The 23,386-nt window shown below is 45.8% G+C and overlaps 1 protein-coding gene across 1 annotated transcript; it reads left to right on the forward strand.

Moving 5' to 3' along the window:
* The first annotated feature begins 20,932 nt into the window (after positions 1–20,932).
* LOC123049627 (GEM-like protein 4) lies at positions 20,933–22,528 on the forward strand. Its single transcript, XM_044472527.1, has 3 exons — positions 20,933–21,497; positions 21,616–21,684; positions 21,791–22,528. The coding sequence occupies exons 1-3, from the start codon at positions 21,320–21,322 to the stop codon at positions 22,249–22,251; spliced, it is 708 nt and encodes a 235-aa protein (XP_044328462.1). The 5' UTR covers positions 20,933–21,319; the 3' UTR covers positions 22,252–22,528.
* The last annotated feature ends 858 nt before the right edge of the window (positions 22,529–23,386 follow it).

The following is a 23,386-nucleotide window of genomic DNA, read 5'->3' on the forward strand; positions in this document are numbered from 1 at the left end:
GACCGTTCTCGACATGACCAACAAAGGCTACTTTAAGAGTCTTGCTCCACAAGAGGGCCACGGTATCAATATCAAAGAAGGTGGCAAAGCCCATGATAGCAAGTTGACGAACGGAAAGTAAATTGTATGCAAGGGACTCAACAAGCATGACTTTCTCGATCGTGAGATCATGAGAAATGACTACTTTGCCGAGTCCCAATACCTTAGAGGACAAGGCATCACCCCACTCGACATTGGTGGGCATAGATGGAATCTTGCGCACGTCGACCACCAAGTCCTTGCTTCCAGTCATATGATTTGTAGCTCCACTATCGAGCAACCATGATCGCCCACCGGAAGCAAACACCTACAAGAGATCAATGCTTGTTTTTAGGTATCCATTTTGTAATGGGTCCTTTGATGTTAGTAACAAGGGTCTTAGGAACCCAAATAGACCATTCAATGTACTCATGAGGAGAACCAACAAATTTGGCATAAACATGCCCATCACTAGCACGGCATAACACATAAGAAGGATTAAAGTCTCCGGCTTTGTTGGATGGGGTGGTATTGCCCTTCTTGACACCGTCACCCTTCGCATTGTTCTTCTTCTCCTTGGAAGCACCCTCTCCCTCCTTCACAAAATTTTGCTTGAGAGGAGGAGGTCGTTTGGTCTTGTCATTCTTCTTCTTGTTCTTGGGCTTGGGTGCGAACCCAATCCCCTCCTTGGCCACAACTTCCTTTTGGTTTCTCAAAAGGTCGTTGAGGTTCTTCTCACCTTGTATGCATGACACAAGGCCTTTCTCAAGTTGCTCCTTCAACTTAGCATTCTCCTCAACAAGATGCACATGCTTACAACAAGGGTTAGTAGCATTTGCATTATCAATTAACACCATATGAGGAAAGGTGGCTTTCTCCTTAGTTAGCTTTACTTGGAGTTGACCATGAGACTCCTTGAGGCTAGCATGAACACCCTTCAAGACTTTGTGAGCCTTGTCGAGAATGTCGAACTCCTCTTTAAGTCTAGCAAGATCAACCCCAAGTTTTGCCTTCTCGGAGTTTAGCACACGAGACACAACAAGAGCATGATCAAGATCTTTCTTTAACTTAGCATGATCATCGTTGTATGACTCCTCAAGAGCCAAACGAAGACCACGCTCTTCGTCAAGAGCATTGGGAAGATCCGAAATCTTATCGGCATAGTCACGACTATGCCCCTCCATCTTAGAGATGGTATCTTCGTGAGCCTCGATCATGTCATTGGCTTCACCAAGTTGTTCCAAGAGAGCAACGAAGTGCTTCTTGGATTTACCCTTGAGTTTACCCATAAAGGTCTCAAACTTATTTTCCTCCACATTTGTCCCCTCATGTTCATCAATGCTATCCGTCGAAGAAGGATGATTAATGATGGTAGTTTTGATGTTGGGGGTTACCTTGTCGGTGGCTTTAGCCATGAGGCACTTGGCGGTGATATTCTCATTGGGTGAGTCGAAGAGAGACATCCGTGGAGTCTTCACAATGGCAACGGAGGCCATGGCAACCGACTCACCATCTTCATCATCGTCATCATCCTCATTGTACTCTTCTTGTGCTACCAATGCCTTGGGAGGGGTCTTCTTGGTGAAGTTTCTCTTGCTGGGGAACGACTTGGCCTTGTCCTTTCTAATGAGCTTTCCACCATTGTCCTCCCTCTTCTCGTAAGGGCACTCCACAACAAAGTGGCTCACATTGCGACAATTGAAGCAAGTCCTCACTCGTTGCTTGCCCTTTGCACCACTTGAATTGTTCTTGTTGAAGTTTGGCCTTGTGTTCTTCTTGCTCCAAAATTTCCTTGAAGCAAGAGCCATGTGTTCATGATAGGCATACTTCGTATCTTCGAGGTTGCCCTCCTCTTCTTCCTCTTCATCCTCTTCCTCCATACTAACCTTGGACTTTAGAGCAAGGTTGGGCTTCTTTACTCTTTGAGAGCGAAGAACCGCATTGTCGGCAGTCTTGTCCAAGATGCTCATAGCAACAAACTCATCCAACACTTCACTTGATGACAAGGTGTGGAAGTCCGGCCTTTGACGAATTACGGAGGACATGGCTTTGTGGTAGGGGCATCATTGCCTTGAGGAATTTGCGCTTGATCCAATTGTCATCCGTGTCCTTACTTCCATGATCTCGGAAAGAGACCGCGAGTTTGGTTACCCTCCGAAAAAGCTCACGAGGCTCTTCATCTTCTTTCATTGCAAACTCGTCGGTTTCATCTTGCACCACTTCATAGTTGGAGCGTTGAATGCTTGCGCTTCCCCGATAGAGGGAAACAACTTGGAGCCAACCATCTTTGGCCACGGTGTAAGGCCGGAGATGGGGAAGATCTTCGGGTGGGATTGCTTCTTGGATGATGAAGAGAGCATTCTCATTGAATTGATGATCCACAACTTCTCTAGGAGTGAAGTTACTTCGGTCATGCGGATAAAAACCTTCTTCAATGATTCTCCAAAGGTTAGTGTTCACATGATTTAAATGACGCTTAAAATGATAGACCCAAGAATAAAAATCTACATTCTTCTCAATCTTAGGGGCCGAGCCGGCATGATTCAAATCAGTGGAAGGGAGCGGTCCACCATAGACAGGTGGAGGTTCCACATGGGCAAAGATGTCGGTCCCATTTTTACCACTAGAAGAAGGAGCTTTCTGGCTAGTAGCTTCCCCCTTGTCGGAGGTAGCATCCGTCACCTTGTTAGCGGGATCACCCACTTTCAACGATGCGGTGGAAAGTTTAAGCCCTTCTAAGAATTTATTAAACATGCTTTCGACCTCGGTCGTCATGGAGGTTTTCAATGTGTCCAACGCCACATTGAATTCCTCACGAGAGACCGCGGTTCCCCCATCTCCCGTAGACGAGACCGGATTCACACCGGAGTGCTCCTCCACACCGTCTACGACGTCAACCATACTCTTTGGACGGTAAAGTCCTTAATAAAGAGACGAGGCTCTGATACCAATTGAAAGGATCGATAGAGTTGACTAGAGGGGGGTGAATAGGCAACTAACAATTTTTAGCTTTTCTTTACCAATTTAAACTTTGCATCAAAGTAGGTTGTCTAGATATGCAACTAGGTGAGCAACCTATATGATGCAACAACAACAAACGCACAAGCAAGAAAGGGATACAACCCAATATAAGCGTGCACAAGTAAAGGTAAGAGATAACCAAGAGTGGAGCCGGTGGATACAAGGATGTGTTACCGAAGTTCCTTCCTTTTGAGGGGAAGTACGTCTCCGTTAGAGCGGTGTGGAGGCACAATGCTCCCCAAGAAGCCACTAGGGCCACCGTATTTTCCTCACGCCCTCACACAATGCGAGATGCCGTGATTCCACTATTGGTGCCCTTGAAGGCGGCGACCGAACCTTTACAAACAAGGTTGGGGCAATCTCCACAACTTAATTGGAGGCTCCCAACAACACCACAAAGCTTCACCACAATGGACTATGGCTCCGCGGCGACCTCAACCGTCTAGGGTGCTCAAACACCCAAGAGTAACAAGATCCGCTAGGGATAAGTGGGGGAAATCAAATTTGTCTTGGTGGAAGTGTAGATTGGGGCCTTCTCAACCAATCCCGAGCAAATCAACAAGTTTGATTGGCTAGGGAGAGAGATCGGGCGAAAATGGAGCTTGGAGCAACAATGGAGCTTTTGGGGGAAGAGGTGAGTCAACTTTGGGGAAGAAGACCCCCTTTGAGCGGTACTACCGCTTGGCCAGGTACTACCGCTCCCCCTCGTGGTACTGCTGCTGGGCCCAGAGCGGTACTACCGCGGTGGTCAGGGCGGTACTACCACACACGAGCGGTACTACCGCCCCCACTGGCGCGGCTAGTACCGTAAAACCCGACACGAAAAAAGACCCCTCGAATCGAGGCGGTACTAGCACGAAGCCGCAGCGGTACTATGGCTGGGGGCTACAGCGGTACTACCGCTGTGGAGCGGTACTGCCGCTTGTAGCACCCAAGCGGTACTACCGCTCCGGCTCGCGGTACTACCGCTGGGACCAGAGAGGGCACACTGAGAGAGGGGAACGAGCTCATCAATGAAGCGGAAAGGCTCAGAGGGTGTGCAAAGGAAGTGTACGTGATGATTCCACCCTCGCCTTTCCAAAGCGGACCTCCTCTTGATAGTACGGTGATCCCTACGAAACTAGTCCACCAAACTAATTCGAAAGTACTACACCGTCTTCGCTTCAAACTCCGAGGGGAGGGAATCGTCTCGTGCCAAAGGATGAATCTCTGAAAAACTCAATGCACACGATTAGTCCGCAAAAGCATTGTCATCAATCACCAAAACATCTAAGGGATACAAATGCCCTTACAGTTTGCTTGGACTTCCATTGACCAAGGTGGCTTGCTAGGACCCAGGACAGCTTGCTTGGACTATTGGTCACCTCATTGACTTGCGTGGACTATCCTTCAATTTTGTTGACTATCGATGTGGCATGCCATGTAGGATAGGGGTGGGACATTGAGTAGGGTCGAACCCATTACTACAACAGGACCAAAAGGCCATTCTTGCATCTCAACTTAGCATTGTTCTCTATCCCACCTGGAGAGTGAAGATAGAAAACCATCTAGATATCAAATTTATTTCGTGATAAAGGGCGTCTTTATTAACTCATCATATAACATCGAGAGATAAAATAATAATGAGCAACATTCGGCCTCTGTATGACTTGGATGACAAGCCCAATGACATCGATACACCCATAAAGGACTAATTGTAGCCCAACTCTTTAGCTCTAAAACCCACATATTTTGCAACAGGTTTAGGTTGCTTCAACGCAGTACAGTGTTCAGACCTGTGGGAATATCTGTTGCAAACCACACAATAGACATTACCTTTGAAGTCTTTATTCCCATGTCCAATCCCTTTGCACTTGCCACATATTTGATCACTCATTCTGCCATCTTTGCTCTCTCCTTTGTAGCCAGACTCTCTGGTGGACACCTCTTTGTCATTTAAGGGCACAAAAAATACATTCATTTTAGGGACATTAGACATGAGATACTATTTGTACCATATGTTCACTCGGCATAAAATCCATCTGCCCCATTCCCAAGCCAACATGCACCAACTGAGGGAAATTCTGAATTGGTAAGGAAGAAAATTGTACTTGCAACTGCTGCAAACTCCTCATCTAAGCTACTCCACTATTTTTTTATTAGAAGGACCTCGATTTTTCCACATGTACCCCTTGTTGTGCTCCAGATACATTGGTTAGGCATAAAGGGGTTACTACCAAACCGACCTTGCAATCTGCCAATACTTTGACCCCCACAACCTGTCTGAGTAGGGAAAACATACACCTCTATTCTACTGAAAGACCTGTGCACCACTACTACCACTATTGTTCCCATAGAAACCATCTCTAAATCCTCCATCTCCATCTCTCCCATCGTATTGATCCTAGTTTCTGCTATCTTGTCTGCTATAATTCTTCCTACCCTGCGAAGAACCTGTTCTGAACTGGGAATTACTACATCACTGTTGGGAAACGTAGTATTTCAAAAAAAAATTGCCTACGATCACACAAGATCTATCTAGGAGAAGCATAGCAACGAGCGGGGAGAGTGTGTCCACGTACCCTCGTAGACCGAAAGCGAAAGCGTTAAGTAACATGGTTGATGTAGTCGAACGTCTTCGCGATCCAACCGATCAAGTACCGAAAGCACGGCACCTCCGCGGTCTGCACACGTTCAGCTCGGTGACGTCCCTCGAAATCTAGATCCAGCTGAGGCCGAGGGAGAGTTCCGTCAGCACGATGGCGTGGTGACGGTGATGATGAAGTTACCGGTGCAGGGCTTCGCCTAAGCACTACGACGATATGACCGAGGTGGAAAACTCTGGAGGGGGCACCACACACGGCTAAAGATCAACTTGTGTGTCTTTGGGGTGCCCCTTGCCCACATATATAAAGGAGGGAGGAAGAGGAGGCCGGCCCTAGAAGGGGCACGCCAAGGGGGGGTCCTACTTGGACTCCCGATCCAAGTAGGATTCGGTCCCCCCCCCCCTTTCCTATTCCAACTAGGAGAAGGAAGGGAAGGAGGAAGAGGGGAGAAGGAAGGAGGGGGCGCCGCCCCCTCCTAGTCCAATTCGGACCAGCCCATGGGGGGCGCGTGGCCACCCCTTGGGGCCCTTCTCTCCTTTTCCGTATGGCCCATTAAGGCCCACTACTTCCCCCGTCGAATTCCCGTAGATCTCCAGTATTCCGAAAAATACACGAATCACTCGGAACCTTTCCGATGTCCGAATATAGCCTTCCAATATATCGATCTTTACCTCTCGACCATTTCAAGACTCCTCGTCATGTCCGTGATCTCATTTGGGACTCCAAATAACCTTCGGTACATCAAATCACATAAACTCATAACACCAATCGTCATCGAACGTTAAGCGTGCGGACCCTACGGGTTTGAGAACTATGTAGACATGACCGAGACATATCTCCGGTCAATAACCAATAGCGGAACCTGGATGCTCATATTGGCTCCTACATATTCTACGAAGATCTTTATCGGACAACCCGCATAACAACATACGTTGTTCCCTTTGTCATCGGTATGTTACTTGCCTGAGATTCGATCGTCGGTATCATCATACCTAGTTCAGTCTCGTTATCGGCACGTCTCTTTACTCGTTCCGTAATGCATCATCCCGCAACTAACTCATTAGTCACATTGTTTGCAAGGCTTATAGTGATGTGCATTACCGAGAGGGCCCAGAGATACCTCTCCAATACACGGAGTGACAAATCCTAATCTTGATCTATGCCAACCCAACAAATACCTTCGGTGACACCTGTGGAGCATCTTTATAATCATCCAGTTACGTTGTGACGTTTGATAGCACACAAGGTGTTCCTCCGGTATTCGGGAGTTGCATAATCTCATAGTCAGAGGAACATGTATTAGTCATGAAGAAAGCAATAGCAATAAAACTTAACGATCATTATGCTAAGCTAATGGATGGGTCTTGTCCATCACATCATTCTCCTAATGATGTGATCCCATTTATCAAATGACGACACATGTCTATGGTCAGGAAACTTAACCATCTTTGATTAACGAGCTAGTCTAGTAGAGGCATACTAGGGACACTTTGTTTTATCTATGTATTCACACATGTATCAAGTTTCCGGTTAATACAATTCTAGAATGAATAATAAACATTTATCATGATATAAGGAAATAAATAATAACTTTATTATTGCCTCTAGGGCATATTTCCTTCAGTCTCCCACTTGTACTAGAGTCAATAATCTAGTTCATATCGCCATGTGATTTAACACCAATAGTTCACATCACCATGTGATTAACACCCATAGTTCACATCGTCATGTGACCAACACTCAAATGGTTTACTAGAGTCAATAATCTAGTTCACATTGCTATGCGGATAATACCCAAGAGCACTAAGGTGTGATCATGTTTTGCTTGTGAGATAAATATTAGCCTACGGGTCTGCAACATTCAGATCCGTATGTATTTTGCAAATTTTCTATGTCTACAATGCTCTGCATGGAGCTACTCTAGCTAATTGCTCCCACTTTCAATATGTATCCGGATTGAGACTAAGAGTCATCCGGATCGGTGTAAAAGCTTGCATCGACGTACCTCTTTACGATGAACTCTTTATCACCTCCATAACCGAGAAATATTTCCTTATTCTACTAAGGATAATTTTGACTGTTGTCCAGTGATCCACTCCTGGATCACTATTGTACCCTCTTGCCAAAATCATGGTGAGGTACACAATAGGTCTGCTATACAACATAGCATACTTTATAGAACCTATGACTGAGGCATAGGGAATGACTTTCATTCTCTTTCCATTTTCTGCCGTGGTCGGGTTTTGAGTCTTACTCAACTTCACACCTTGCAACACAGGCAAGAAGTCCTTCTTTGACTGTTCCATTTTGAACTACTTCAAAGTCTTGTCAAGGTATGTACTCATTGAAAAATCTTATCAAGCGTCTTAGATCTTGATGCTCAATGTGTAAGCAGCTTCACCGAGGCCTTTCTTTGAAAAACTCCTTTCAAACACTCCTTTATGCTTTCAAGAAAATTCTACATCATTTCCGATCAACAATATGTCACTCACATATACTTACAGAATGGTTGTAGTGCTCCCACTCACTTTCTTGTAGATACAGGCTTCACCGCAAGTCTGTATAAAACTATATGCTTTGATCAACTCATCAAAGTGTATATTCCAACTCCGAGATGCTTGCACCAGTCCATAGATGGATCGCTGGAGCTTGCACACTTTGTTAGCACCTTTAGGATTGACAAAAACTTCTTGTTGTATCATATACAACTCTTCTTTAAGAAATCCATTAAGGAATGCGGTTTTGACATCCATTTGCCAGATTTCATCAAATGTGGAAATTGCTAACATGATTCGGACAGACTTTAAGCATCGATACGAGTGAGAAAATCTCATCGTAGTCAACACCTTGAACTTGTCGAAAACCTTTTGCGACAATTCGAGCTTTGTAGATAGTAACACTTCTATCAGTGTCTGTCTTCCTCTTGAAGATCCATTTATTCTCAATGGCTCGCCGATCATCGGGCAAGTCAATTAAAGTCCATACTTTGTTCTCATACATGGATCCCATCTCAGATTTCATGGCCTCAAGCCATTTCGCGGAATCTGGGCTCATCATCACTTCCTCATAGTTCGTAGGTTCGTCATGGTCAAGTAACATGACCTCCAGAACAGGATTACCATACCACTTTGGTGCAGATCTCACTCTGGTTGACCTACAAGGTTCAGTAGTAACTTGATTTGAAGTTTCATGATCATCATCATTAGCTTCCTCACTAATTGGTGTAGGAATCACTGGAACTGATTTCTGTAATGAACTACTTTCCAATAAGGGAGCAGATACTATTACCTCACCAAGTTCTACTTTTCTCCCACTCACTTCTTTCGAGAGAAACTCCTCTAGAAAGGATCCACTCTTAGCAACAAAGATCTTGCCTTCGGATCTGTGATAGAAGGTGTACTCAACAATTTCTTTTGGGTATCCTATGAAGACGCATTTCTCCGATTTGGGTTTGAGCTTATCAGGTTGAAGCTTTTTCACATAAGCATCGTAGCCCCAAACTTTAAGAAACGACAGCTTAGGTTTATTGCTAAACCACAGTTCATACGGTGTCATCTCAACGGATTTAGATGGTGCCCTATGTAACGTGAATGCAGCTGTCTCTAATGCATAATCCCAAAACGATAGTGGTAAATCGGTAAGAGCAATCATAGATCGCACCATATCCAATAAAGTACGGTTACGACGTTCGGACACACCATTACGCTGTGGTGTTCCAAGTGGCATGAGTTGTGAAACTATTTCACATTGTTTTTAATGAAGGCCAAACTCGTAACTAAAATATTTGCCTCCGCGATCAGATCGTAGAAACTTTATTTTCTTGTTACGATGATTCTCCACTTCACTCTGAAATTCTTTGAACTTTTCAACTGTTTCAGATTTGTGTTTCATTAAGTAGATATACCCATATCTGCTCAAATCATCTGTGAAGGTCAGAAAATAACGATACCCGCCGCAAGCCTTAACACTCATCGGACCGCATACATCGGTATGTATTATTTCCAATAAGTCAGTAACTCGCTCCATTGTTCCGGAGAACGGAGTTTTAGTCATCTTGCCCATGAGGCATGGTTCGCAAGCATCAAATAATTATAATCAAGTGATTCCAAAAGCCCATCAACATGGAGTTTCTTCATGCGCTTTACACCAATATGACTAAACGGCAGTGCCACAAATAAGTTGCACTATCATTATTAACTTTGCATCTTTTGGCTTCAATATTATGAATATGTGTATTACTGCGATCGAGATCCAACAAACTATTTTCATTGGGTGTATGACCATCGAAGGTTTTATTCATGTAAACAGAACAACAATTATTCTCTGACTTTAAATGAATGAACGTATTGCAATAAACATGATCAAATCATATTCATGCTCAACGCAAACACCAAATAAAATTTATTTAGGTTCAACACTAATCCGGAAAGTATAGGGAGTGTGCGATGATGATCATATCAATCTTGGAACCACTTCCAACACACATCGTCACTTCACCCTTAACTAGTCTCTGTTCATTCTGCCACTCCCGTTTCGAGTTACTACTCTTAGCAACTGAACCAGTATCAAATACCGAGGAGTTGCTATAAACACTAGTAAAGTACACATAATAACATGTATATCAAATATAGCTTTGTTCACTTTGCCATCCTTCTTATCCACCAAGTATCTAGGGTAGTTCCACTTCAAGCGAACATTTCCTTTGCAGTAGAAGCACTCAGTTTCAGGCTTGGGTCTAGTTTTGGGTTTCTTCATGGGAGTGGCAACTTGCTTGCCATTCTTCTTGAAGTTCCCTTTCTTTTCCTTTGCCCTTTTACTTGAAACTAGTGGTCTTGTCAACCATCAACACTTGATGCTTTTTTTTGATTTCTACCTTCGCCGATTTCAGCATCGCGAATAGCTCGGGAATCATTTTTGTCATCCCTTGCATATTATAGTTCATCACGAAGTTCTAGTAGTTTGGTGATAGTGACTAGAGAATACTATCAATCACTGTATTATCTGGAAGATTAACTCCCACTTGATTCAAGCGAGTGTAGTACCCAGACAATCTGAGCACATGCTCACTGGTTGAGCTATTTTCCTCCATCTTGTAGGCAAAGTACTGTCAGAGGTCGCATACCTCTCGACACGGGCATGAGTCTGAAATACTAATTTCAACTCTTGGAACATCTTATATGCTCCATGACGTTCAAAACATTTTTGAAGTCCCGGTTCTAAGCCGTAAAGCACGGTGCACTAAACTATCAAGTAGTCATCATACCGAGCTTTGCCAAATGTTCATAACATTTGTATCTGCTCCTGCAATAGATCTGTCACCTAGCGGTGCATCAAGGACATAATACTTCTGTGCAGCAATGAGGATAATCCTCAGATCACGGACCTAGTCCGCATCATTGCTACTATCATTTTTCAACTTATTTTTCTCTAGGAACATATCAAAAATAAACGGGGAGCTACTTCGCAAGCTATTGATCTACAACATAGATATGCAAATACTATCATGACTAAGTTCATGATAAATTAAGGTTCAATTAATCATATTACTTAAGAACTCCCACTTAGATAGACATCCCTCTAATCATCTAAGTGATCACGTGATCCAAATCAACTAAACCATGTCTGATCATCACGTGAGATGGAGTAGTTTTCAATGGTGAACATCACTATGTCAATCATATCTACTATATGATTCACGCTCGACCTTTCGGTCTCAGTGTTCCGAGGCCATATCGGCATATGCTAGGCTCGTCAAGTTTAACCCGAGTATTCTGCATGTGCAAAACTGGCTTGCACCCATTGTATGTGAACGTAGAGCTTATCACACCCGATCATCACGTGGTGTCTCAGCACGAAGAACTGTCGCAACGGTGCATACTCAGGGAGAACACTTATACCTTGAAATTTAGTAAGGGGTCATCTTATAATGCTACCGCCGTACTAAGCAAAATAAGATGCATAAAGGATAAACATCACATGCAATCAATATAAGTGATATGATATGGCCATCATCATCTTGTGCCTTTGATCTCCATCTCCAAAGCACTGTCATGATCACCATCGTCACAGGCTTGACACCTTGATCTCCATCGAAGCATCGTTGTCGTCTCGCCAACTATTGCTTCTACGACTATCGCTACCGCTTAGTGATAAAGTAAAGCAATTACATGGTCATTGCATTTCATACAATAAAGAGACAACCATAAGGCTCCTGCCAGTTGCCGATAACTTTTACAAAACATGATCATCTCATACAACAATTTATATATCATCACGTATTGACCATATCACATCACAACATGCCCTACAAAAACAAGTTAGACGTCCTCTACTTTATTGTTGCAAGTTTTACGTGGATGCTACGGGCTTAGCAAGAACCGTTCTTACCTACGCATCAAAACCACAACGATTTTTCGTCAAGTGTGCTGTTTTAACCTTCAACAAGGACCGGGCGTAGCCACACCCGATTCAACTAAAGCTGGAGAAACAGACACCCACTAGCCACCTGTGTGCGAAGCACGTCGGTAGAACCAGTCTCATGAACGCGGTCATGTAATGTCGATCTGGGCCGCTTCATCCAACAATACCGCCGAATCAAAGTATGACATGCTGATAAGCAGTTTGTATTCTACTCATGCATATAACATCTACGCATAGACCTGGCTCTGATACCACTGTTGGGAAACGTAGTATTTCAAAAAAAATTGCCTACGATCATGCAAGATCTATCTAGGAGAAGCATAGCAACGAGCGGGGAGAGTGTGTTCACGTACCCTCGTAGACCAAAAGCAGAAGCGTTAAGTAACGTGGTTGATATAGTCGAACGTCTTCGCGATCCAACCGATCAAGTACCGAATGCACGACACCTCCGCGATCTGGACATGTTCAGCTCAGCGACGTCCCTCGAAATCTAGATCCAGCTGAGTCCGAGGAGAGTTCCGTCAGCACGACGACGTGGTGACAGTGATGATAAAGTTACCGGCGCAGGGCTTCGCCTAAGCACTACGACGATATGACCGAGGTGGAAAACTGTGGAGGGGGCACCGCACACGGCTAAAGATCAACTTGTGTGTCTTTGGGGTGCCCCCTGCCCACGTATATAAAGGAGGGAGGAAGAGGAGGCCGGCCCTAGAAGGGGCGCGCCAAGGGGGGAGTCCTACTTGGACTCCCGGTCCAAGTAGGATTCGGTCCCCCCCCCCCCTTACCTATTCCAACTAGGAGAAGGAAGGGAAGGAGGAAGAGGGGAGAAGGAAGGAGGGGGCGCCGCCCCCTCGTAGTCCAATTCGGACCAGCCCATGGGGGGCACGCGGCCACCCCTTCGGGCCCTTCTCTCCTTTCCCTTATGGCCCATTAAGGCCCACTACTTTCCCCGGCGAATTCCCGTAACTCTCCGGTATTCCGAAAAATACCCGAATCACTCGGAACCTTTTTGATGTCCGAATATAGCCTTCCAATATATCGATCTTTACCTCTCGACCATTTCGAGACTACTCGTCATGCCCGTGATCTCATCCGGGACTCCGAACAACCTTCGGTACATCAAATCACATAAACTCATAATACCAATCATCATCGAACGTTAAGCGTGCGGACCCTACGGGTTTGAGAACTATGTAGACATGTCCGAGACATATCTCCGGTCAATAACCAATAGTGGAACCTGGATGCTCATATTGGCTCCCACATATTCTACGAAGATCTTTATCGGTCAAACCGCATAACAACATACGTTGTTCCCTTTGTCATCGGTATGTTACTTGCCCGAGATTCGATCGTCGGTATCATCATACCTAGTTCAATCTCGTTACCGACAAGTCTCTTTACTCGTTCCGTAATGCATCATCCCGCAACTAACTCATTACTCACATTGCTTGCAAGGCTTATAGTGATGTGCATTACCGAGAGGGCCCAGAGATACCTCTCCAATACACGGAGTGACAAATCCTAATATTGATCTATGCCAACCCAACAAACACCTTCGGGGACACCTATAGAGTATCTTTATAATCACCCAGTTACGTTGTGACGTTTGATAGCACACAAGGTGTTCCTCCGGTATTCGGGAGTTGCATAATCTCATAGTCAGAGGAACATGTATTAGTCATGAAGAAAGCAATAGCAATAAAACTTAACGATCATTATGCTAAGCTAACGGATGGGTCTTGTCCATCACATCATTTTCCTAATGATGTGATTCCGTTCATCAAATGACAACACATGTCTATGGTCAGGAAACTTAAACATCTTTGATTAACGAGCTAGTCTAGTAAAGGCATACTAGCACTAATAGGGAAAACTTTATACACAGAACTTTAGCAGCAGCGCTTGTTAAAAAACACTCTAGTGATAACTAGCAGTAGCGCGTTGGCGAAAACCGCGCTACAGATACATATGTAGCAGTAGCGCGTCTCGCGATAAAAGCGCTACTACTAAAATTCCCACTTCAAAGCCGATAGGCTATACATAGTAGTAGCGATCTTATAGAAACAGCGCCACCGCTACTAGTTTTGTAGCAGCGCGTTTACGTAGAAAGGCGCTACTGCTAACGAAAATAAAATTAAATGGAAAGCTAATAGAAAAGTAAATGAAAATGAAAGAAATAGAAAAAGGAAAAAGGAAAAAAATAAAATGTAAAGAAAAATAAATGAAAAAGGGAAAAAAGAGAAAGGAATAGTAGTAGCGCATGTTCTGAAACGCGCTATAGCTAACTTAGCAGTAGCGCACTTCCTGGAACGTGCTACTGCTACTTTTTACTTAACCGCGCGGTTCGTTCTTTCCCACGGCCACTTCCCCCAAATCCCAACTCATCCGCTGTCGCCGCCGTTGTCGCCCTGCATCGCCGTCGGCCGCCACGCGCTCTCCGCACACCCTCGACACCGCCCCCGACCCCGGATTCGACGCCGCCCCCGACCCCGACCTCGACGCCGCCCTCCGCCGTGCGCCCGAGCCCCGACCCCGACCTCGACGGTGCCTGCCCCTCCCTCGTCGCAGGCACCCGAGGTGAGCACGCCTGCTCCTTCCCCTCCCCTACCTCTGCCTAGCTAAAGTTCCTAGGGTTCTTCAAATTTTAGATTGCATCAAACTAGTTAGGGTTCATCAAATTAGATGGTAATTAGGGCAGTAGTTCCTAGGTACTAATTAGTTAGTAAGAACAAGGACGGTAGTGTTTAATAGAATTAGTAAAAATTTAATAGAACTAGTTGAACTAGTTTTGTTTAGTAAGAACTAGTTGAATTGATAGAACAGGTGTATTTTTAGTAAGAAAATTAATATAACTAGTTGAACTAGTTTATTTTTAGTAAGAACTAGTTTATTTTTATTTATAGTAAGTTTATTTTTAGTAAGAACTAGTTGAATTAATAGAACTAGTTGAACATGTCACATTTGTTTTTATTTTTTTAGTTAAAGCAATTATTCCCGCATCGACATCGACGATGCGTATCCCGCATCCTCGTCGTCAACTTATATATTACTGAGGTTATATGTATGAGACTATTCGAGATGTATTAGTGATAATATTCAACGATGTACGGACGCAAGGGATGATTTAGTTTTGCTTATTGAATGCATGCTAATTTGAATACTAATTTATTTTATGATTTAGTTTTGCTTATTGAATGCTTAAATTGGAGAACTATTCCTATTTTGAATGCTCAAATTGGAGAGCACTATTTTGAATACTATTTTGTTTTTGCAGCCAAATCTCCATGTCGTCGCCGCCGTCATCCCCGTCGCAAGCCCCCTCGACCTCAAGGTGAGACTAGCCAAATCTCCATGTCAATATGAGTCCTATAAGATATTTTGAGATGTTTTTGTTCATATTTTCAACCATTGAATGCAATGACCATCAAGTTTGAATGCAATGACCATCAAGTTTGAATGCAAATAGGATATGTGCTTGTCCAAGTGGCCATGTTTGCAGGTAACACATCTGAGTGGCCTATGTTTTGCCGGAGTGTTGATTAATTTCTGTTCCGGCAAATTTCAGGCGCTCGATATGTCCTTTTTTAGCAAAGGCCATGCCAGATTTTTCAAAAAAAAGACTCGACGGACCGATAGTCAACCCGTGCTGAATAATAATGATCTAATTTAGTTTTTGTAGTACATATATTGAATTTTAGAAGTTTAATCTTTGAATTATGAACATAGGAAATGCCGTCGGATGAAAGTCTCGCGGAGTGCTCCTGGTGCGGCGACAACCGGGGTTTTTGTGACAGGCCTCACTTGGTAGAAGGTCGGCGCTTCAGCATTAAGCTCCAGGAGGCCTTCGATGTTGAAACGGTACGCTACGACGCAAAGTGTTTTTTTCGTAATTAAGCTCGACTTCTACTACTTCAACGTGTAATTTTCGTCTTTTACAATTCGACTAGCTTATCCCATGCCATGCAAGGCGTTATGTCTTGGAGAGGATGGATTTTGAAGATCATGAGAGTATGGAAACAAGGAAAATTCACCTAAGGACCCATATGGTATGCATTTTGAGGTAAATCTATACAATTCTGAGAGCGTATCCCATTTTGGTTACCCGGATTGGGAAGCACTTTGCAAGATGTATGATTTCAAGAGGGTATGCTTGTCACCATGGATCTTGATGATCCTGACATCGAGGAAGACAATTTGGACATTTGGGTCCTTGTTGATACGCTTCCAATTCTACCGCTATGTGAGTTTCTCAAACATAGTTATTAAGTAATTTATATTGTTTATTTCAAAATAGTTGACAGCTTATTTCCATTGACAACTTATTTTCATTCTTCAAAGAATGTGCGGAAGATGGTAGACAGAACCTACTACACCGATGGCTCTGAGTTAACTTATCAGGAGAAAAATCATCTGGTCGCATTTTGTACTGATCTTGAGAATTACAATATCTATTATCAAACTCCTCCACATTATGGTCAATATGTGCCACTAGTGCACATGTTGAACTATCCTAACATCCATGGAGATGTCATGGTAAGATTTTTAGTATTACGACATTTGTGCATATTTATCATAAATTCTTCTAAATCTGAACTACATTGCTAACTACGAAGTTATTACTATGTTTTTCAACAGATAATCCCGCAGGAGTGTGTGCCTCATCTGATGTTTCAGAAAAGTCGCCTTGATGTTTTGAATATACAGGTCATCCTACGAATCACTCCTGTTCATATCGGATTTCTAAAACCAATGAAGACATGACAATCAAAGATTGGAAAAAATGTATGGTCACTCGTAGGGAGCTACTTGGAAGCAACATTAGGCGAAGGGCAAGAATTGGAGACAGGATAATCTCCATTCTCCATAATGGAGAGTCATGGCCTATCTTGTTTTATGCTATTTTACCCAAGAGAACCTAGTAGCTCCTATGAGAGAGAAATAGGTCCTAGGTACAATGTGTTATTATGTGGTACAATGTGTTAGAGTTGATGATGATGAGGAGTTGTGATTATGAGTATTGACCAACTTGTTATATGATGTCTCATTGATAAAAATGATGATCATGAGGAGGTGTTATATGACAATGATGTATTATGATGATAAGTTGTTAATGATGATTATGATGATGATGATGATGATGATGAGATATTATGTCATTGGGTGAAAGAACCACGGTTTAGTTTCAAGTGCATGGATCCAAAGTGACCAATGGTTACTTTGGATCCATGCACTTGAAACTAATCCACGGTTCTTTCACCCAATGATGTAGTAACTCATTCTGATGTAAAAACAATCTCTAAATTGCTACTGTATGAAAACATGTATAATGGCGTACGAATACAAGATAAAACAAAAAAGAAATATCCAACAATAGTAGTAGCGCGGGTAGGGAGGCGCGCTACTAGTAACTACCAGTAGCGCTGTGCACCAAAAGCGCTAGTACTAAGCACGTATAGCAGTAGCGCGAGCTAGCACATGCTACTGATAAACTTTTGTTGTACCGCCGTATCAGTAGGGCACCACCCCGTGCTACTGATATACCTAAAACCGGCGCTACTGCTAGCCTTTTCCCTAGTAGTGTAGGGACACTTTGTTTTGTCTATGTATTCACACATGTATCAAGTTTCTGATTAATACAATTCTAGCATGAATAATAAACATTTATCATGATATAAGGAAATAAATAATAACTTTATTATTGCCTCTAGGTCATATTTCCTTCAATCACCTTGCCATCGCCTGTTAGGCCTAGATTGCCATTTTCCTTGTCTTCCTGCCATCAGATCACCTCTAGTCTCTTTAAGAAAAAGGGTTTTCCCCCGCTTTATATTATAAAGCAACGAACCAAGCATCCAACACAGCAGTACAAAGTACAATCCAGTCATAAAGTCATGTTGGGGCACAGCAGGACAAGCCCCAAAGAAAACAGAAAAAAGCTAATCCGGCTCGGGAGGGGGTGGCGGCGGCGGTGGTGGTGGAGCAAAAGCCGATGCCGAGGAACAAAGACCCGCAATGATGTTGTCGATGACGTCCCGGTCGCGCTGCTTGATAAGCGGTCTCTAGAGCTGTAAGAAGCCATGCATTTTATAAATTGCATCAGTCACACGACATGGAATCACGCGCTCGATGACAAGTTTATTGCGGGCACACCAGAGGGTCCAAGCTAGGGTACCCAAAGCCACCCAAGTAGGGGCTCTACTAGGACCAGGGAGCCTAAAGGCCTCCCCAAACAAGTCTGGGAGATTGTCGTGGCACCAGTTGCCGCCAACGACCTCCCGGAAGCAACTCCATAGGAATTGTGCCGCTGGACACCGAAAGAAGATGTGGTTGTAATCCTCCGGCACCAAACAAATGGGGCGGAGACCGTCCCTAGGGCCACTACGTTTTCGGACCTCCGTGCCCGAGGGGAGCCGGCCTTGAACCCATTGCCATAGAAATATGCGGATTTTCAAGGGGAGTTTGATCTCCCAAAGAACAGATAATTCCACCGGGCCCGGTGTGGGAACAATCGCCTGGTATAGGGACCTAGTCGAGAATCGGCCACTTGGCTCAAGATGCCAAGACAGCGCATCGGGCTCGAGGGAGGGGGTGTGGAGGACAATACATTCGATTAGTTCGTCCCATTGCGCTAGTTCCGCCCCGAAGGTACGGCGGAAGGCAATAGCGCCCAAGTCGCTAAGGCCACGGCCACAGATAGAAGTGGGCGAGTGCAGATCGAGAATAATGCGTAAAAGCGATCTGCGAAGGGGCGGGTCCCAGCCCACCTATCAAGCCAGAATATGGTACCAGACCCAGTACCAACTTTAATAGAGGTCCCAATGCGCAGGACCGGCATCAGACGGATCACCGATTGCCAGAATTGGGATCCGCCCGATCTAGAGGCAAAAGCCAGCGGTTGCCCACGAAGGTATTTCGCGCGAATAATCTCTAGCCACAGACCGCCTCCTCGGTCTGAATCCGCCAAAGCCATTTAGAGAGGAGGGCAATGTTCATCCGCTTGGACGAGATGACCCCAAGACCTCCTTGATCCTTAGGCTTACAAATCTCAGACCACTTCAGCATGTGGTATTTCTGTTTATTGTTCTCGCCAGCCCAGAAGAACCGGGAGAGGAGTTTGGTAACCTCCTGATGGAGGGATTCATGGGATTCCACCGCTAGTCTCTTCCCGCTCTTCCTCACAAAAACTAAAAGACCTACCCGCCACAGCCTCCTCTCTCAGGGTGGGTAGGGGACAGAAATCAAGATGAACTAGGGCAGGAATGGGGGTGGGTATATCAAGATACTCCCCCCCCCCCCCCCCCCAACTTAACTTAATATAAGACGTATTTTGACACTGTCATGGTGTCAAAGGGAGTAGCAGATAAAGCTCTTTGTGTTTAATAAGTTTCTCTCAGGAGCAACTCAATCCAGAAATTAACAGTGACTTGCTCTCCTCCTGCTATGGCTCAAAACATACCAAGTTTATTAAGATTCATGCACTCACGTGTTAGTTTAGAAATCTATGTACCACATCAAAAGGCCGTTGGTATGAACTCTGGGTTAGCATTTTTGATGATCGATCTAATAAAAACACACTGGAAGATATTCAGACGTTTACATCTGCATCGTAGGTGCAGGAGTATGTATTATTGGAGGTAGGCGCAGGACATCACCTTTTTTTCCCTTTCGATAAAACGCAGGGCATCACTGTTACCACTATTTCGCTCCGCCATTTTCCATCTTTTCCGAAGGACGGAACTGGTCGGCCTGAAACCGATATCGTCTCGTGATCTACCTTTCCCTCGCCGCGACATCTCCGCTTCGGCTTCGACACGTAGTCCGGGGCGCAGATACGCTGAGACGACGGCGAGCCCCACCAGAAAGCCAGGATCCGGCTCCGACGAGTAGAGTAGGTAGCTGCGGGCTCTCCATGTGACAAGACAACGCGGCCGGCCGACGTCGCGAGCAAGGGGCGCATTCATTCGCGCCCAACCAACCATGAACCAAGCCTCGCAGATTCGGGGACGGTGCAGCGGCCGACCTCGCAACGCCCGTGTGGTTGCCGGATCAAATCCGGGGGACAGGGACGGCATGCCGCCCATGCCGGCCGCGCCTGCCGGTGCACCGCTACCGGGTGGACACGCACGCACTGCGCCCCGGGCCGACGGTTACATCCATGCGGTATTAGGTGAGGCTGCAGGCATGCTGACTCGGTGCTGCGTGGGGTCTGCTCCGAACAGGACGTGTAGATTTGTGGGTAGGGTTAGGGTAGCACGAGCGGAAACTTCGATGGGTGGGCAAGCTCGGCTTGGAAGAGTACCAACTGCCAAACTGTTCTTAGCTATGCCTAGGCTTTAGCGGTGTTCTGGTCGATCTTCAGTGAAATGGCTGTGAGTGAGTCATGTTTTCCCTGGTTCCACGTGGATGAATTGATGGATCATGGGTGGGGCAGCGATCTCGGGAACAAACTCTTGCCGCCCTTGCGTTGGACCGTCTACAATACAAACCTAGATGATGTGTACACATATATGGTCTACGTGCATGCAGATATATGGTCTACAGCTACATGCATGCATGTTACTGATATTATGATACAGTAGTATACTGTCTGAGTGCAATGCACGAGACGAAGAAAGTCGTCTACAGAGGCATGGCATCGATCCCTGCAAGAAAACTTATGCATCCTACTGGTCCCTGCACTGCACATCGGGCCCGGCCATTGTTGCCCCCGACACGGCGCCACCCGCCTTTACCTGTAATCCGGTGGGAGCGAGAATGTGCAGGCACATGGGGCGCTTCCTGGAAAGCGGCAGAGAACCCACCGCACGTAGCCATCTCGCCATTGCCATGCCCCGATCCCATAGAGAAATCTCGAATCGCGCTTTCGGGCAAATGAATATACTGCACCTGGCCCTCCCATGGAAACGGAAAGGGGGCAAGGCCGTCCCCAAGGGGCGCCAAAGCTCCGTCACTGGCTAGGTTGGCCATGCCGAATTAGCAAAGGGGTGACGCGGACACGAACGTGGACGACCGCGCGCGCCTTTCTGATCCGCCGGTGACTCGGCCGGCCCGGCTGCTGACTCCGCATGCCCGCTGCCTTTGCCAAAAGGATCCACCACCGCATGCGCGCGGCCGCCTATAAAAGCCCGGCCACCGCAGCGGCACTCCGGTACCAATCCCCGATACCTTACTCGCTAAGTTAACCCACCACCACCAGCGCAGCGCAGCGCAACGCACGGCGGGCCTAGTTGATCGTACGTTCTTCGTCGAGCTTTCTGCAGCAGCCAGCCAAGATGAAGTCGAGCAGCGGCGGCCATGTCGTGGGAGTCCCGGTGACCTCCAAGGCGTACGGGATAGAGGAGAAGGCGCCGTCGGCCAGGGACGGCCAGTCGTTCAGGAAGGCGGACGGCGATCACCTTGCTGTCTCCTTGACGAATCCTAGCCCCTACACGTCTTTCGGCTACAAGCACAGTAAGTCCCGATCATTCATGCATGCATGGCCATATTTTGCCATCGAACTTCTGACGCATGCATGCAAGAGCAAAAATGTTGAGGCTTATGCTAATTAAATTGTGTGTTGATTCTGCAGGCAGCAAGGGTCAGGTTGTCCACTGGGTGAGCAAGCTGAGCAGAAGGGCGCAAGGCTTCCGTGAGCATGGTGAGTAGCACACGCACTACCCGTGCATATATGTTTCTTCTGCAATTCGACGGCTTGAAACGTGAAAGGTGCTTGTGTTCTGACCAACATTGTTCACCGTATGCAGTGACCCTGGGTCCCAAGATATCTGAGACCGTGAAGGGGAAGCTGAGCCTGGGGGCCAAGATCCTGCAGGCCGGCGGGATCGAGCGCGTGTTCCGGAAGGCCTTCACGGCCGAGAAGGGCGAGCGGCTGGTGAAGGCGCTGCAGTGCTACCTCTACACCACCGGCGGCCCCATCGCCGGGATGCTCTTCGTCTCCACCAAGAGGATCGCCTTCCGCAGCGACCGGCCCGTCACTGTCACCTCCCCCAAGGGCGACGTGGCGCGCGTCTCCTACAAGGTGGTCGTCCCGCTCAAGCGGATCGACAAGGTGCGGCCCAGCGAGAACGTCGACCGGCCGGAGGAGAAGTACATCCACGTCGCTACCGTCGACGGCTTCGAGTTCTGGTTCATGGGCTTCGTCAGCTACCAGAGGTCCTGCAAGTACATGCAGCAGGTCATCGGCGGCGGCGCGGAGCTGCAATGACTAGCCGGGCGGCGCGGTCCGCCGGGGGAAGACGTACGCGAGGCCCGCCGTTTGTTCCGTCGGCACGATGAGAAGTGGAGTTGTGGGCTGCCGCTGCTGCTGCGCCATCTTTTGCTGTGGAGCAGCAGGAGCAGCCCTGGCTGGAATTGCTCGATCTTATTTCGGATCGGAGCAAGTTAGATCCTTCCGCGTACGATTTGGGTTGGCTTATGTTTTTCCAAGCGATTGCTTAATTTGTACTAGGATGGACAAAGAAATTAAACGTGCTGCGTGTGAATGAATGGAAAGGCAGTTGTTCAAAATTATTGTACTTATGCATGATCTTAACTCTTAAGCTTCCATATATCGAATTTGCGAAAATATGAGATGAATACAATTGAACCTACTAGTATCAGGCATTCAGGCCGCAAACCAATTGTGGTTGGATGGTTAGAGAGACTATGGTATTCCAAACCCATCAGGATAGAGATGTTCCCGTCGACGACGAGATTCCTACGGTGCCTTCATAAATTTCAAGATGGTATGCCGGCTCAGTCTTTCGGAGATGCTCATAGGGATAGGGTGTGCGTGTGTACGTTTATAGGGGTGAGTGTATGAACGTGTATATGAACGCTTTGCGTCTGTACTGTGTTTAAAAAACTAATATCAGGCCGCTTCTAGGGGGTGCAAACGAGTCGAATTTAAGCAACCTAGACTTACCGCGGCTCAGCACATAGTATTAAAAATGAGTAGGCTCAACAGAACTCTAGCTGCTCTAACAAAAATGAACTCTAGATATAATCAAAACTGCAAAGTTGGCTGATAGTCGGTTTGTAATGATCTTGAGCCGATTTCAGGCCATTTTTAGAAAAATATAAATACTACAAAAATCTCATGCACGATGATAATCATGATTATGTAAAATTTGGAAATTATGTGTGTTTCTGTGTAAAACGCTAAAAAAAATCATGCCTATTAAAGATAATAATTTTTTTCACTCCAAAACATAAGAATGTAGCAAATTATTCTGATTTTTATCCTCTGTCTCCAAGATAAAGTACCTACTATGGTACTCGAGCTACGTAGTCAAAATAGAAAGAGCTGGCCTTGCTCAAACCTGGCTAACTATTGAATTGTGCTAAAAAGAAGCTCATAC

The sequence above is a fragment of the Triticum aestivum genome, chromosome 2D (assembly GCF_018294505.1).
Source record: "Triticum aestivum cultivar Chinese Spring chromosome 2D, IWGSC CS RefSeq v2.1, whole genome shotgun sequence".
NCBI classification, from domain to species: Eukaryota; Viridiplantae; Streptophyta; class Magnoliopsida; order Poales; family Poaceae; genus Triticum; species Triticum aestivum.

Coding starts and splice junctions, on each gene's coding strand:
- LOC123049627 (XM_044472527.1), top strand. CDS start 21,320: ATGAAGTCGAGCAGCGGCGGCCATGTCGTGGGAGTCCCGGTGACCTCC. Junction 21,498..21,615: donor GTCTTTCGGCTACAAGCACA/GTAAGTCCCGAT, acceptor TTGATTCTGCAG/GCAGCAAGGGTCAGGTTGTC. Junction 21,685..21,790: donor GCAAGGCTTCCGTGAGCATG/GTGAGTAGCACA, acceptor CACCGTATGCAG/TGACCCTGGGTCCCAAGATA.